The sequence below is a fragment of the Stigmatopora argus genome, chromosome 6 (assembly GCF_051989625.1).
Source record: "Stigmatopora argus isolate UIUO_Sarg chromosome 6, RoL_Sarg_1.0, whole genome shotgun sequence".
NCBI classification, from domain to species: domain Eukaryota; kingdom Metazoa; phylum Chordata; class Actinopteri; order Syngnathiformes; family Syngnathidae; genus Stigmatopora; species Stigmatopora argus.
The window spans coordinates 9592629-9609818 of NC_135392.1; the positions used below are offsets into that span (position 1 = coordinate 9592629).

Here is a 17190-nt window from a genome sequence, read left to right on the forward strand (position 1 = left end):
AAAAGTTCCGAAAATGTCTAGGAATTGATTGTTTTTAGAATCCCTGAAGCGCCGTTATCATGGCCATCTCGATGTCTTACATGTGATCTATGTGATGATCTCTTATTGATTGGAAAGGGGGAAGGGCAAAGAGATGGGCAACTATTCAAAAACTTGGGAACTGAGGCAGTTATTTTTCAATGCCATTTTCAAAATGTTACACATATTATACCCTCTCATTTCTTTTCAGCATTGTAAACCATGAATACACAGAACCCGAGGGCACACCTGCAGGTGTGTTTTTAGCTTCTTCTTTTTTTAAATGGAGCCTCGACCTTGACCCTGAGCTCCAAAGACCAAGTACTTACTGAGTATTCTCGTGAGTGTTTATGTTTGTATTCAACTGACTGGGGCTAGAATGATGAGTCTGTTGGACATGGTCGCCGAGGGCAACTGGATACGACAGATTAGCGGGAAATAAAGACCACCTAGTGCTTATGATGGTCTTGCATATAATTGTTTTGATTAATGTACTTTTCATGGCTTTAAACCAGAAAGACCAAGGGAAAAGGCAAACTCCAGAAAGAAGGAGAAAAGAGTAAATGAAAGGGAAAGACTTGGGGGTTCGCTTGGAGTGAGTGGTCAGTTTGGTGAAATGTCAACGAAGAGACAGAGGTCAGAATGATAGTGTGGAAGAAAGAGAGAGAGGCAAAGGCACAACTGACACGTAGCAGAGTGCGAGAGGAAGCCTGATCAATTGTTCATTTTACAAAGTCACTGAGACGTGTCAGTAGTGTCAATAAGTGAATTAATTTGTCTGTGGGTCTACCGAGCATGACTACTTGTTCACAATGTTCCCCTGAGACAAGTGGAGCATGTAGCCCCCTCTTAACCGCTCTCTCTCTCTCTCACACTCTGCCACACAAGCACGTAACACCTGCACACACACACTCAATCTCACTAACGCAGAGTTGCAAAAAAGCAGATCAAGCATTACTCGCTGGCTATTTAATTGTAGTTAAGATATGTGGGAAAGTGCTAAATAAGCAATGTTAATGAATGTGAAATAACAGCACACACTCGCGCTCTTCGCCAAGCAGCTATTCCCCCGGGACACTGCTGAGCACTGGTGACTGACATCAGTCAGCCACCTAGAGGGACCCTCGATCACTGGCTGCCTGCTGTTTTCATTACAAAGCCATCACCTCCAGCACACACATGCACATTAGGCACACTGACACACAAATTTACACAAAGTCACTCTCTCCCTTGACAGATTTCCCCTCAGTCCTGACTACCCATATTCTTCTCTGTTAAAGATTTCTCTCACACATTCATCCAAATGCAACTCTCCTGAGGGGCCTGAGGTCCTTTCCTAGTCTTCTTTGTTGTCATCTCACCTCCTCTCCCCCCAACTTTCCATCCACCTTTCATGCACTGCATCTCACACACTTAAACCTTCCTCTCTGCTCACAAGGCGCCACGTTGTTAGAGGGTGGCTGTGATGATTGCCCCAGGCTCCAGCACCGCTGCACATTTCTCGCCCCGGCTTGACGGTGGACAAACACACTGCAGTGCATGCTGGGAGCCATTCATGAGCCCAAATCGTCGCACCGTCACCCACAGTTACAGACAAATCTGGCGGCTGCCAGAGGGGAGCGCACTGGTACGTGGCGTCACCCAGGCTCACACACTTTAATACCTACAGAGGCTTGAGGAAGCAGCAGATGCGTGCAAGGTGATAGAGTGCAGTGGAAAGAGAGGCTGCCTGTGCAATTACAATCATGACTATCACTTAGGGAGGATTATCATGGACAAGGTAAGTTGGAACTGTGGAGGAATTCACCTTGAGGCAGGTGAGAAGGAGTTTGCAGAGTTTTCTTTGCAACATCACAACAGGTATACACACTTGCGGCGTTACGAGGTGGTGAAAACGGTGCTCAAGCAACAATTTTCAAAAATCAGAAATTCAAAAACTTCATAACAAAAAGGGAGAAGTGATTTTTCCACTCGACAGAGGAGATAAAATCAGATGAAATGGTGATCAACTAACTACATGTTTGGTTCTTAGGTGTCTGTTCCCTACTACTTATTTCAACTTATAAAGATAATCCAACAACTGTATCAACCTCTTTCATGACATACATTTTAGAGGAAACACTTTTCCTTCAGGCATGTCTGAGCCCAGGGTCACAACCTAAGGAAATATTTACGATGTGAAAACACATAAGAACATAAGAACCCTAACCTCAAAGAGTCTTCATTGCAAGGACTGAACTTTGGTCGTTTTACTTCCAGGAATCACGACCTCTGTCTAATTAAAGTCTTTGTGGCTAAGGTAGAAAACAGACTCTACACATGAGTGAGAGGCCGTCATTGATTTTGTATCGATCTATTACAGCCAAGCATCAAATGCTTGTGTGGGGACTTCTGCTCTCCAGTAATACAGTGAGCTAAGGTCTCTCACCCCTTGATGAACGATCAGCAGTGGGCATATTTCCTTGAGGTAGACAGAAGCAGTAGCAGATTTAAGTTCCTGTGGTTATCGCCAGCTCATTTATGTGCTTCGGTAACATTTCGGTCACCATTGTTGTTACTCCATACTCCTCCACACTGTTGTGACATCATATGATACGAGAGTTTGGCACATTTAAAAGCTATGGAAACCGCCTGCTTGATTGGCAGTGAAATTAGTCAGTTCTGTTCACGCTAACAAAACAGCATTCTCTTTCAAATGTGCGAACTCCCACACGTCTCTGAAATTACCAACACCTGGTTGAACCCGCCTCTTTGCAGATTTAGACATAATGTTGAATTTGCAAAAATATAACTCCATGACTAATGACACCCTGAAAGATGGGCGCTACATGACGCCGCTACGGAGAAATGAGTGTCCAATCTCCATCTAACATGAAAACAAATGTGCCTGTTCTGGTAGGAGAACATCACAGTGTGTTCGTGTCAGTATCACTGAGTATGGAGGTGATTTACAATCTGTTGCACTGGTGTCAACCAAATCCAGCGAGGATCATCCAAATCTCACACTCCTACAAAATCAGCTAATTTTCCATTAGTGTCCTTTTCAGAATTAACCACACAGGTGGCATGTCTTTCAATGGCTCTTGCAAAATTATTTTGGTTTCATTTCTCTCACCTCCCATGCCCTCCCTGCTGCTGCTTTGCCCTGACTCCTCATAAAAAAATGCAAAGGCACGTAACACTCATTCCCAGGCAGTCATCATGAACTCACTTGGATAAATAAAGAGGAAGGCTGCTGAGACATGAAACGGCAAAGAGGATTTTAAGGTGTCCCATTGCAAGCAAATTAGACAATAGACGTTGAGAGTGGAACAAAATAAGATGGCAGTGAAGTTGTATTTATTTTCTACTTTCTAATGTTTTATTTATTGAAAAACTCACATATTACTTGACTAATAGGAATTGTTTTAGTCGATATTGCAACAGAAAATGGATGAAGTGTCAATAAAAGTGGAGAACTCATTTGTGTGTGTGTGTGTGTGTGTGTAGTTCATGTGTGATTGGGTCAGAAATTGTAATCTCCTCAGAATTGGGAGATCTGAGTTTGTGTTAATGTGCCTGTCCATGAGAATTAGGTCCTTGGAAAGATACACACACACACACACACACACGCAGACACACACACATACACGCACACACACATACATACACACACGCGCACACACACACGCAGACACACACACATACACACACACACAGACCCACACACACACAGACCCCTTCCAATCCACCTAACCCCCTTCCCCAATAAAGACACGCTCTGGACTGCTGCGTGGTGGAGACAATGGGGGAGAAATTACACTCTCAATACAGTACAAATTGCAGAGGCAGCCAGCAGGGCAGCAGAGATATGGGCAAAGAATAGGCAAGGGGGAAAGAGGTCGGTGGGGTGGGCCGGCTAACAATTAAAACACGATTACAGAGTACATTAACGTGCAGTGAGAAACTGCGAAGTGAGTGAGTAGGATCATTTCCGTCCAATAGAATCTGTCCGTCCCATTCTATAACACGCCTTCATTCTAACAGTTTCTCATTCCGCTGCCAATATGACCCAAGTCGGCGGTGCTACTTGTCACTCCTCGTCTTAATCTCCATTCCCAACAGCCCATTTGCAAGCCAAGCCACGAATAGAGCCTGCTTTGCGGATCATCTGACTCACAGATCACTCAATAAATGCCCAGGAGCACGGAAGTGCCAATCGTTTATTTAAGATGACTGGCGTGGATACACCGCATTAATCTTGCCCGAGACTCATAATAATTCGATCGGTTACCGGTGCGCTTTTACGCATGGGATGTACGCGGATTTGCATGTACTACGTTACCTAGTATATGCAGCATGCACGTATGTATGTATGTATTCATCTCACGGCAGGCAAGACTCAAATCTTTCTTTTTTTAAATGATTGTGCGGGAATCAGCGCTTCTAAATACCCCCTTTCTACTAAAATTAGGTTGGTGTTATTTTTCTAATAATTAAAAAAAACTTACCCAAATTCACAAACTGGATATCATGACTGCAGACGGAATGAATTATCCAGAAGGCACTTTAAATCCCAAAGTATATTCCTCGCAATCCTTCGTTTTTTCTTTTCTTTTTAAATTGTTTTTTTGTTTTTTAGAAAACCCAAACCCACCAGATCAGATAGAAAGAAGCGCCCTCGCAGAACTGTACCGGGCTGGAGTCGCTTCTCGACTCGCCAAGTCCCATGTCAGCATCACATCGAGGATAAGGTGTTCCGGTTAAAAAAAGCCGGCTTGTTTAGTTGGAAGACAAACTCTACGCGGAAGTTTGAGTGGCTTTGTGACAGCCTTCTGGAGTCGCCGAGAAGAGTGATCGCGTCACAATAGAGTAGTGGCGATAGTGGTGCTCCCTTCGCTCCGCCCGGGTTTGTAGGGATCGATTGGTCATGAGAATGGAGATGCGTCTTCCGTCATTTCCATTCGGAACACGTGCAACAGTGCCCACCCAGCTCACCAGCGAGTACCCCCTCTCTCACTGCACCGCCCCCCTCATGCCCCGCGGATGTCACGGAGTTTGCAAGAAGCATTAAGTAGCCTATTGGGTTCGAGGAGGGTGCGACAAAATTGGCAGGCCACTATAAATGTCGAGAAAGGAATAGAGTGATGCCTCTTATCAAAAGGGTTGAGTCAGCTGGGGTTTGTTCCAACTTTTCCACGACCCTAGTGAGGATAAGCGATAAAGAAAATGGATGGACTGTGATGAACTTTAAATACAACTGAGCTGTGCTTAGGCAGTGATTATTCCATGGCACACTAGAGGGAGCCTGTGGTAGAAAGCTTAGTTTTTTTTAAACGTCCACTTCCACACAAGAGTGGTAGTTGTCATAATGGAATGCAGTTGTGTGGCTAAATTAGTCATCACATTATTTTTCACCTCACTTCCGTCCACCCTTGGATTGTGTTTCATGCACAAGTGGTGGATATCATTACTAGGCTGTGAATGAGGTAAATATAAACCGGTCTTCCACACCTTTGAACAGAATTTAATGACACTTATCTCTTTGTTTCAGCACCAAGAGACTTGCTGAACAATTATCCCGTCCCAGCGATATTCTATACGTGATGATTCCGATTGATTGCATGGTGTTGTATACCATATGGGCCTTTAGGACTTAGTGGAGGTCGATATGAGCTAATGACCAAAGGTGACAAGTATCCAATCTCATACATTCATATATATTGACAGAACTGCTTGGTCCTAGATCAGTGTACATACAAAAGATTTGAATATTTAAATACACTTAATTTTAACATTATGGAATTCACATAGATTCCAACACTCTGAATTGTCTGTGGATAAGTGCATGTGTAAATGGTTGTTTTCCGGCAACCAATTCAGGGTTTACCTTGCCAAACTGCCCGTAGTTAGATGGAATAGGCTCCAGCATCCCCGCAATTCCCATGAGGACAAGCAGCGTGGAAAATGACATGTTTCCATACGACTGCAATAAATTGTGTTTCAGGACCAAGGATAGCACCAGATTGTCCTGTCACTGTGCCGCTCTCCTCTGAGTCTACATGTCAAAGAAACAGTCACTTCAAGAGAGGAGACTTACAGATTTCAACCTTGTAAAACTTTTGGGGGAAAAACAGCATGCTACACAGCTTTGAGAAACTACATTAAATTGTGTTTTCAACACTGTACAAAGGAAATGGGACAATAATGGAAACTTAAATCGCTAGCACTTACCTTGTTTCCCTAAGAATGCCGAGATAGAGCAAACCACATTTTATCTAGCCACTTTACTCAACTACAAAACATGATTGTGCAAAATTAAATTTACTTGTTTTGAATCCCATTACAAGCTGTTCAACCACCGGTTTATCTCTACATGGTGGGTATTCCTTGTACTTGTACAAGTTTGGTCAGGAAAGAGCAGATGTTGAGGGTCCCCATTGTGTCATGAATCAGAGAAATAGCCTCTATCTCTACACTGCCAAAATCGAACAATTTTCACCCTGAGGGAGAGTTGCTGGTTAACTGCTGTTGACTGGAGGAATACAACCGCACCTCAATCGATAGTCCTTCGTTAATCACCTTCAAATTTATATACATCTTTTTTTGTGTGTGTCTAGGGGTCTGGAAAGGCAATCAATACAAGCTCAACCTCATCGGTTTGTAATTCATTCCAATTCATTGAGTTTTCAAGGTATTTCAAACATGATCATTAAACTGTTTCGGCAGGCAATGATGGATAAATGAGAAATCCCGCCGCTACCAACAACAAATCCGAGATGGGAAAAAACCTTGAGAGAAAGACATTATTATCATATGAAGTGCTTTCTGCATGAAAATTGACAATGTGTCATCAGACTTTGATCTAATATGATCCAAAAACGATTTCATTAATTCAAAACTAGAAATGCCTAAACATTCTACGGAGACAAAGCTACTTATTTTGTGTGAGTATAAACTGTATATATCAGGTTACATATATTGGCTTTCCAAAACAAAACAAAAAAAGATTTTGTGGAGTCTTAGAGGTTAATGAGGGCAGGCATATTTGTTACTTTGTTTTTGATTCTGATCCCAAATAGTGATGCTTCATTCTTTAAGAGGTCACAGGCAGTAACCCGAGCTGGGCCATAAATAGTGTTCATCTATGGAATGGTTGTCAATAGTAAAAAGTTCAGCCACAACATCCTGCAAGAGCTGGCTGTTGCCCGACTATTCACTTAAATTGTGGCAAAGTCGAGATGATAGCATTTGACAAACATTATTGTCTCGTGACCCAGTGGAAATGTATGTGAACTCAAACTTTACCAGACACACTATACTGGGGTGGATGATAAACCAGCAGGGTAAGGAGTTTGCCTCATTTGTGGGATTGCACTGCCCTCATGTGGCTAGTGAGCATCAATAATAACTGAGCAGTGCTTTTGAGGTCATGCAGATTTATTATGGTGACAGTAAAAAAAAAATGAACTAGTGCCCTTTTGCACAAAGTCCCTTTCTTCCTTAAACCAGAACTCTCCAAACTAATGAAAGCGGCAAAGGGATGGCTGACATCAGCAAAAACTGTCAGGAAAAAAAGTTCAGCTTGTTTCTCCTCCAAGGTCAGACTTCAAAAAGATGATCAATTTAATGATGAAGGGGGGAAAAAAAACTTTGAAGCCAAGTTTAGTTAACACTGACAGGAGAATATTAGAGTTCTTTGAATTTGCTTTTATTAAAAAATTCTGTATTTTTCACGTTAAAAACTTTGCTACTCAAATACCATTGTTTTATTTTGTGTTTGTTAGATTCTTTTTTTGAGAAGGTCAAGTAAGACACTAATATAAGGTACAATAATTCCAGTAAAAGACTGTGCTAATTCTATATGCAATAGTCTAAACTAAAACAGTGTTGGTACAATGATGCGAGTCAAAGACTGTGCTAATTCTATATGCAATAGGCAAAACTAAAAGTGTTGAGGAACCCAGCTGTCTGCATTAGCCATCGTTAGAAATATTTAATTTTTATAAAATTGGGAATAATATTTGTTTTGCTTTAACTGGGTATCACACTAATCACACCGAGTTAGTTTAAATAGCTAAGGAGGATGTAGTGTAAACATGACACTCAATCCCTGTAGATAACTATAGCAAAAGAGGAAAAAAAATACTAAAACAGTAAATAAATAGGCACACAAAAAGATTAAATATCTCTTCACTACAATTCAATATTTAACTGACTAAAGTGTAACTGGCGTGCCCAATTGTATTTCCAGTTCTTCATGTTGTGCGGAAAAACTTACCGATCTGTCGTTTTAAATTTACACCAAAATAAAAGTAATGCTCGAGCGCTTCATTGACTCTAGTCATTGCCGTCATCTTGCGAATTATAAACAGTTTTGCTGTAAAACAATTGCTTATTTTTGCTCTTCATGGCAGGGCCCGGCCCCTATTCCCCTCACGGTACCGATCCTTTTGTGTCAAAATGTGACAAAATCCTACTCTATAACGTTGTGGTTGTATTGTATATCTCAGGTGTAAATGTCAACAGCTCGGAGGATGCTCAAATCAAGGTGACACTCATCAAAAGTAACAACAAGCCACATGTTACGGGACACCTGAACAGCTGCTCATTAGCAGATTTTATCTGTGTGGAATGAAGCTGTTGTGGCGGAGATAATGAAGAAGTACTTTTTGTACTTTTGCACGTGTCAACTGCTCATTACTCTTCGGAGACTCTGGTGTACAGATTTACCTCATCAGTGCTTATTAACAACAGGATTCGATAGACTACAGAGATACATAGACATTTTTGGGAAAAATATTTACCAGTATAACCATGCCCCATGAAGATTGGCTTTGTTTAACCCACCTAATGACTTTATAGTTCATCATGCTTGATATGACCTTGCCATTTGGGATGCTGTCTGATGTAAACTGCTGCCTCCATCACAATCCGTATGAATTCCTCCACATCAAAGGAGTAGTTTGTAAATTTAGGATGATTTCCAAGTGTGGGATGGTGACCCTATGGAAGACATTGTCATATGAAGAGAAGGTCAACTGGTGGTGTCAGTCTTTTAAAAATACTATTAATAACAGTGCCTTCCTACAACTTACTTGCACACATTTTCATACTTAACTTCTCTAGCAAATTCAGTAATTTGTTTCTAAATACACATACAAAGACAGACAAATATGAAAAGACGTAATTCAGAATTGAGAATGTGGAATATAACACCATTTTAGCCAGCAGGAGTCCACACTGAGAGCTAAAGGCTTTTGGTCACTCCAGCAGTTTTCTCAAACAGTTGTGAATTATTAAAACACATCTAAATTAGTTTCCGGACTATTGCACGCACTCAATTATAAAGCGCACCACCCAAAGTTCACAAAATTTAAGGAAAAGCAAGTATATAACACTAGTGTAGCAGGAAAAAAACTCAACTCAACTCTTAGTTGTTAGACTTCCAACGCACCCTAAATACATTTCAGATAGTGGTGAGCCTTGATATTTTTCCTATGCAAAAAGTGTGCCTAAACTCAAAAAGGGTTGGGGAATAATACTGTGTTGGACTGTGTGTCTGAGAATTTTCCCTTACCTTGTCCTGAGGGAATACTGTGTCCTTTTTGTGGCAAGTCACATAACGAATGCCTCGCAGCCGTGCCAAATCTCGATAGCAACCATCATCCTGACAATTATACCTGAGAGGGATAGATGGACAACTTTCATCTCTTGCTGTACTCAGTCTGCACAATCATTTGAATCACACACTAACATACATAAAGAGTCATGAACACATACGCTAACAAATGTATTCCCCTCGACCATGATGCCTGTTGTTTAATTGCTCATTATTTCACAGCCTAGTAGCTGAGACAAAGCTTTGAGAATAGCTTGGGGCCAAACCATCGCATATCCAGTTCTCTGCTTTTTCTTTATTTATCCGTCAGACTCACAGACAGAGAATTAGTTACTTACAGCTCAAAGACCACAGCCCAGTCTGGTAGAAAGAGTAGATGCGTAAGTCCTGCTCCGTGAATTCCGATGAAGATGTCAGAGTTGTGTGTGATCTTTAATTGCTCAAGGAATGGAACATCTCTAAATGACCAACAGAACACCACACTCCAGTTATCACTACTGACCAATCACTGCTACACTTGGGTATTTTTAACATTTAGTGTTTTAGAGAGCATAGATGGGGAGTTCATCAACAGTGGATAAAGGTTTACAACATATTGAGAATATAATTAGGCCTAATTTGAACAATAAGTAACCATTTTCTTTGAGTATTATATATTTTATTGTATCCTTTGGGGGTTTGACACACCCATTCTTCCCTAGATATAAAATTATTGACAGCAGAGCATAAAATACTGCTCCCTGTGTAGCTGTTGGAGAATCTCTAGTGGATGTGGTGCAGCCTTAAAAGATTTAAGGATGCATTGAGTAATCCATGACTTCAGAACCCAATTCAGACAACCCTTCTACAGTGACTTATGGTCAGGGTAGGCAAGAGAATCACTGTCCCCTGGTGTTTTTTTCTTTCCAGTCGATGAGAATAGTTAGAAAAAAAACTATCGATTGTGAAGATAAGTGAAAATTGTAGTTTTATGGTCATTGCATTAGTGCCTCACCAATCATGAAGCTCTTTTATTACTTTAGTTGTTATAAATTCAGCATTGTTGGCATTAAATTTACAGTATTGAATTAAGTATAGGTATATAAATTACATCAACATTTCATTATAATATACAACTCCTAGTTATGCTCTGACATAAACTGTAAACCTGTAATGAACTTTAATGAACTGTAAACCTAATGTCAACCTAAATTATAGAAATTTACTAGTAGCAGTCCAACATTTCACAGTTGACTATTAGCCCTTCCCTCTCCCTCGCCAAAAAAAAAATGACTCACTTATATTTGTAGTCATGCACACGGACCTCCAGCTGCGGTACTGTTTTAAGTGCATTCACAAGCTGCAATAAAACCACAAGAAAAAAATGCTTGATGAATGACATTAGAATGGAAAGTCAAGCTCGGCTATTTGTTAACATTTTAAATGGATAAACTATATATGTGAGCCAATATAAGCTCACATGAATTCAGTATCAGCCCAAATATATTTGTGAATTCAATATGCTGAAAAACATACAATTTATTTTACATTAATTGTTGAAAAATGTTAGAATTAGGTGCTAGGCTATCCTCATCAGTAGCTTTGCTGATGGAACCCTATGAGGATCAAAAACAAATCTAACTTCACAAAAAGAACCTCGTATATTGTATAACCAGTACCCAGCCCATGCCTTGAGGGAAGTTAAGTAACTAATTAAACAGCAAGGCAGGAGAAAGAAAACAGCTGACAAAAATAAAGAACCATGGAAGAAAAGGATGAAGAAGCTCAATTCACCTCATTTTGGTTGATTATTCTTCTGTATTCTGTGCTGCGTGCCAGCAAGGTGACACGAATACGCCCCGCCTAAAAATATTGGGAAGTTTCAGAAATAAAAGAAATGTGAAGCTGACAAATGTTGAATGAAAATATTGCCAAAATAAAAAATGTATACTTTGAAACTGTGTTATTTTAACTTTGCTCTTAAAACATTTAATTACTTCATGTACCAGCCAGTAGCCTCAGAGTTGAATTAGCTACAAAAAGGTGCAACTCATAAAAATATAAACATATAATAGATAAATATAACTCATTGGTCATCGCCGATGCGACTGGAAAAGATACAAATATTGCATTGGACTTATTTTCTGCCAAATCTATTGTGTCTAAGTGAGTGGCCAAAATCCTTAATATTTGAGGCCAGTCCTTGAACATTAGCAAAGCAGAAAGTCATTTTTGCTGCTCTAACATGACATGATTTATATATCAACCCGCAACCTTAACTTACCTTAGATACTTCATTTAATTTATCAAGAGACATCATAATGACTACCATTACTTTAATGAGGTTAAGCTGTGAAAGGCAAAGGGTTTGAAGAGAGCCCCATTTGTTCAAAAGGATATTTTTGTTTGATAATTTCTTTTGGTCCTTACAATAGGAACATTCTGCAGTATGTTCAGACGATGGAGGACGTGTTGGGAGAATGCCCGAAACATCCCCTCACTGTAGCAATTAGAGATCTGCGGTAAAAAAAAAAAAACTGCATACGTATAAATGAAATGACTGACAGCACAGTAATTCAGAAGTAAAGAAGTACGGTGCATATTACTTATAAATAACAATAGCAAAGACTCACAATTTGGAATTTGGAAAAGACAGATTCAGCACAGTGCATTACTGTCAAACCTTGCAAAGATAGTTCATTTAATACTTGATCTACTCACAAGTGGTGTATTGTAAAAGAGACCGTATCTCATTCTTGGGAGGAGGGAGAAAAAGGCATCACTGAAACATACCTGTGGATAAAATACATATACAAAACGATGTAATAAATGTGTATTTTTCACATATACATGGGCACCCATGGGAAACCAAACTGATTAGTACGTAGTTTATTTGGTCTGATTTGCTTTATTGTCATTGCAACATGTACAACGAAAATATAAAGTCTGGGCCATCAAATGCTAAGTTTGAATATGTCAGGGGACCAATTATTAGATTTGAGCAGCTTTTATCACCACATGGAAGATCTAAAAGCATTGATAAAAGGTTTTACTTACTCTTTTAAAATCATAGTTCCTTAGATGAATGATGTCAGATTGGGAAAAAGCCTTCCATGTTTCACTGAACAAATCTCCATATTCATAAAAGCTCTATGAAAACACACAGAATAAAAAGTTATACATGTTGCTGACATAAGATAAAACTCTGCTAATAGTTGAGGCCCCATTAAAAAAATAATGTGCTTGAGGTTCTCCTTTTTTAAATCACAGCCTATCCTTTTGTTCTGGTAACTTAAAAATGTACCTAGGGCTATTTAAAAGGAACTTGGTATTTTTTTAATTAATATTTAAAAGTATTTCTATTCATATTCATGTGTTTTATGGCAACATGTTCCAAGCTAAATTCAGAGAAAAGACAAAAATGAAGGATTGTAACTCCAATAAATCAGGTACCCACCGTGTCCCACATAATTATGTTGATGTCAGAACTGAAGGAGTTATTAATGTGCTGGGATATGTAAAGGTTGACAAAGTCACAGAAGTGATGATACATGTTCACTCCTGGTGAAAATAAAAATAATAATTATTAGTCACATGACTGGATATTAGTAAAGATCACAACAAACAACACCAACAATGAAAAAAAATGAATGATGATAGCTATTACAATATACACACTGCCTATATAATGTGGCTTTGCAGTTTTGGACCAACAACAAAACATGCAAACTTCAACATGTACATACTAGTTCATAAGAAATATTTTTCCCTTTAGTTTATCCCTTACCATTGGGAAGGGCAAGGGTTAAAATTATATAAATAATGCATGAAAGGTTCAATGAATGTTTTAAAAAAATGATGATCAAGTTTCTCAATATTGCAACAAACAGCTTTTTGTCTTACCAGCATCCAATTTCATGAAGACTGTGGGTTTTTCTATTATAATATCACAGGATTCCGTGTGTAAAGGATTAGAATCCAACTGTGTGTATGTTTGAAGTTCTGCATACCTGCAAAAGACATCAATACAATATAGTATCACAGCAATCTAGGCAGATAAAGTAGGTACTCCGTAATATACTGGTTGACAACATGGAACTTGTGTGCAAGATTCCTCATTTAGAGACTGACATGTGCCACATGGTAGTCTTCTTTTTACTCAATGACAACAACACAAGATAGAATTAAGAGCATAATATTGTAAATCCCTCACAAGAATACAAAGAATGCTTTTGCTGCTGAATATAATACTACACAAATGTGGCCAAGTCTACAAGTTGATTGCAAAAGAGCTGCTAAATAAGGAGGTGGATTGATCCAAACAAGTAATAAGAACACAGTGAGGGCCAAACCAAAAGTACTGAATCTAGTTCTGGCAGTATTCAGCACAAATTAAGCCTTGCTGTCTCACCATGACTGCAATGGGCTCTTGTGCTCGCCAGCTGCTGCAAGTGCTTGCTTGTTGAGTCTGCAATGACCACCAAGCTCACCGTTCTGAATAAAGTCCTCTTTGTACCTGCAGCATAAACATCAAATAAACTTTCAATAAATAGATGGTCTTGTGTAGTCAAGTTACCTCTCATGACTTCTGCGTGGTTTCCGCAAGTCCAGGTAAAGGTTAGTTGCCTTACAGAATCTTGCATGGCTAGTGCATTTCAAAGAAGAGTCACCCTGGAAAAAGTCACAACAATGTTTTACGACTCGTATCACTATGATTATTAATATGATTATATATGTTTATTTTCATCTTACTGTTGAACTACCTCTTGTTAATCCTATCTACTAAGTGCTTTCTATGGGCAGTTGTTTAAAAAAATGTGCATGCATCTACAGTACAGTGTTTGCTGTTTTTTCCTGTTAACCCGGACTGGGCAAAGTAAGGAAATGAGTAGATTTACGGGCTTGCTGGCCTTGCAAAGTGTTTGGAGCTCAGAGCGCCGTTCCTTGACGTAGCCAAAATCAGCCTGCTTCCAGAAAAGATCCTGCGCCGCTTCCAGCGAATTTACCCTGACATAAAAAGTTATAAAACTCAAAGTTAGAGCACAATGGCGATCCAAGAAAACACAGTTCATAATAACAATTAGGACTGTATAATCAAGTGCTTGAAGATACACTCGGCAGATTGTCAATTAGGTAGCAGAAAGTTGGTCTGTAATCAATTACAAAGCATGTTTAATTTGCGGCACACGTCAACTAACTCCATTTTGGGGAGTTTAATTGGGCACAGACAGACAAATTGGGATTGCTGCAGACATGCATTGATTGCAGACACATTTCATCCATAAATTTGACAATAGCAGCAACCAATATCAATATACCATTGAATACAATTATTCATGTAAAACATTATTATGGTTTTAATATGATTGGGTAGGAGGACTGATAGTCTCCATGAGGTCAACTCATTCAAAGAGGATTCACACTTTTTTGTTATGCATCCAAACAGAGCCCATGTTTTGAAATTCTAAATTATGAGTAGTACCATGCAGAGTCAATTTTGTCACAGATCGGATAGTTGAAACGGTTTTCTGGCTCACAGTTCTTCTCATAACCCCAACAGGAGGACAAATTCAGCAAGGCAATGTCCTGTTGATGGAAAAAAAATACAATACTTTAGCATTGTACTGTAAATGTTCATGAGTGTTCAGAGTCATTGTTCACATATTGTAACATCCAGTCATAACTTGTCTGCCTGCTAGTGGTAGAAATGTCCCATGTAGCAGTCAGGTGTGCTGACTACTGAGCAAATAGCACAATGTGGCTTCACATGTACTCTTTTAAACTCGCAGGGTGGCATGTTTTCTGGAAAACCAGTACCAGAAGCTATACCTCAGCATTATGATCATATCATCTTAAACCTTCCAAACAAAACAACATTTCCAGGAGCATATTTAAAACGACATTGTGTGTTTTAGAGATTTCCAAATAAGCATCAATAGAGCAAAGTAGAATCAGCACAACATGCTCTGTACATTATTGCTATTATGAGAATGCACATCTTACTTTAAAAGGACAGAGCGGGTCAAGGCTGCACTGTTTCGCAACCTTCTTGTTGTTGTACAGGAAAAATGGGATGTGCTCCTGAGGCAGGGAAATGCTGCTGCAGTTGAATATTGGTGCTGCTATTTTTTGTTTGCTGCTCTCACTGGTCACCGTGACAGCAAAAACAAATATATCCAATACTGTCCGGAGCAGCATAACAAAAGTCACGCTTGCAAGCATGTGGGCCGATGAAACCTGAGGTCAAAAAAGAGGGAAAACAATGACTGGTGGTAAATTTGGTTAGAAGCATAACCCCTCACACCACACCCGGACAATATGTGGGCATGCTATGCGTGGGAAAAACATTCCAAACAGCTCCGAGACCCACATAAAGAAACAGGAAGCACTGGTGCATGGGCTCTTTCCGACTTTTGTTTAGGTAATCACAACTCAGAATGTAAAATCAAATAAAGGTTGCAGGCTTCATGCAGCTACAGGCAGTGTTGCAATTCCATGATTAATACTCTTAAGGGATGAATATTTGCTAGTGATCGTCAGGCTACAATTACATACGTATCTGTCTATTTTCTTCTTCTTATAAAGAGAATTTTTTTTAATTACCAATAAATCGTGTGGCTCAAGTGACATGAGTGGTTAGCCCGTCAGCCTCACAGTTCTGGGGTCGAGGGTTCGATCCCAGGTCGGTCCTCACTATGTGGAGTTTGCATGTTCTCCCAGGTCTTGTGTGGGTTTTCTCCAGGTACTCCAGTTTCCTCCCACATCCCCAAAACATGCAGGGTAGGCTGGTTGAACACTCTAAATTGGCCCTCAGATATGATTGACTGGCCACCGATTCAGGGTGTGCCCCACCTGGTGCCCATAGTTAGCTGCGATAGGCTCCAGCACCCCCTGCGACCCTTGTGAGGACAAGCGGTTCAGAAAATGAATGAATGAAAAATATAACCACTTGCTTAAATGGGTTGATATAATTACAAACGTCCACTTTCATGCACGATCGACTATTGATGTTGATTATGTAGAGCCAATATTAAACTTTATGCTAACATTCGCTAATACGGCTGCTCCAATTACATCGTTTCACTTCAGAGTGCGTTGATAATAACCGTTTGATTATTTGATCGTATTTCGAGCTGATTTGAAATATCCAACCCGGAATATTGAAATGGGATTCCACGTGTATGCTAATTGGCGAGATCGTCCAGACACAAAGCTATATATATACCTGTACGCTGATATCGCCCAGTGTGGAAAAACATAGGTATGCTGATCGATTAAGGTCACATGCACACAGGTCGAAATAATATGATATGCTGAGGAGGTAGGTCAAGTTTACCTGAATGCAAAACTTATTTCTCGCCCAAATAAAGCCCAGCTGGTGCCGGTAGTCGCCATAACACCGGAAACTGACGTGTAGTGAATCTGTATGACCACGCGCGGCGCTGTTTAACACTTCGTGGGCAACGCTTTGGTTATTTACTCGCTTACTGTCATTCCCATTTCAAAATCAAATTATTCAGATCATTTGTTACATATTTTCATCGTTAGACATTTATGTGTGAAGGTAGTGAGGGAAATGGCAAGCTCAAGAA

The 17190-nt window shown here is 39.8% G+C and overlaps 2 protein-coding genes across 8 annotated transcripts in view; both read right to left on the bottom strand.

The window, feature by feature from the left end:
- The window catches only part of tafa4b (TAFA chemokine like family member 4b), a 26954-nt gene extending 20914 nt beyond the window's left edge, over window positions 1-6040 (bottom strand). For 2 of the 5 annotated variants that reach the window (XR_013300533.1, XM_077602210.1), the window contains exon 1: window positions 5888-6030. Coding sequence is in view for 1 of the 5 variants with exons in the window: in XM_077602210.1 (XP_077458336.1) it covers window positions 5888-5979 (92 nt within the window). In the remaining 4 variants the exon portion in view is untranslated. Of the gene's footprint in view, window positions 1-2446; window positions 2723-4508; window positions 5226-5887 lie in introns of those variants that run through there. The other 3 variants (XR_013300536.1, XR_013300534.1, XR_013300535.1) reach the window with 3 other exon arrangements.
- Window positions 1-17035, bottom strand: part of eogt (EGF domain-specific O-linked N-acetylglucosamine (GlcNAc) transferase) — a 21910-nt gene extending 4875 nt beyond the window's left edge. Inside the window, exons 1-17 of one of the 3 annotated variants that reach the window (XM_077602206.1) lie at window positions 16935-17035; window positions 15602-15835; window positions 15081-15184; window positions 14497-14605; window positions 14175-14269; window positions 14010-14114; window positions 13502-13608; window positions 13056-13159; window positions 12656-12748; window positions 12320-12391; window positions 12029-12115; window positions 11393-11461; window positions 10897-10958; window positions 9958-10077; window positions 9578-9680; window positions 8848-9003; window positions 5509-6055 (exon numbers count right to left, since the gene is read on the bottom strand). In XM_077602206.1, coding sequence (XP_077458332.1) covers window positions 8857-9003; window positions 9578-9680; window positions 9958-10077; window positions 10897-10958; window positions 11393-11461; window positions 12029-12115; window positions 12320-12391; window positions 12656-12748; window positions 13056-13159; window positions 13502-13608; window positions 14010-14114; window positions 14175-14269; window positions 14497-14605; window positions 15081-15184; window positions 15602-15820 — 1596 coding nt within the window. In that variant the 5' untranslated portion in view covers window positions 15821-15835; window positions 16935-17035 and the 3' untranslated portion in view covers window positions 5509-6055; window positions 8848-8856. Of the gene's footprint in view, window positions 1-5508; window positions 6056-8847; window positions 9004-9577; window positions 9681-9957; window positions 10078-10896; window positions 10959-11392; window positions 11462-12028; window positions 12116-12319; window positions 12392-12655; window positions 12749-13055; window positions 13160-13501; window positions 13609-14009; window positions 14115-14174; window positions 14270-14496; window positions 14606-15080; window positions 15185-15601; window positions 15836-16823 lie in introns of those variants that run through there. The other 2 variants (XM_077602208.1, XM_077602207.1) reach the window with 2 other exon arrangements.
- Between the last annotated feature and the right edge of the window lie 155 nt (window positions 17036-17190).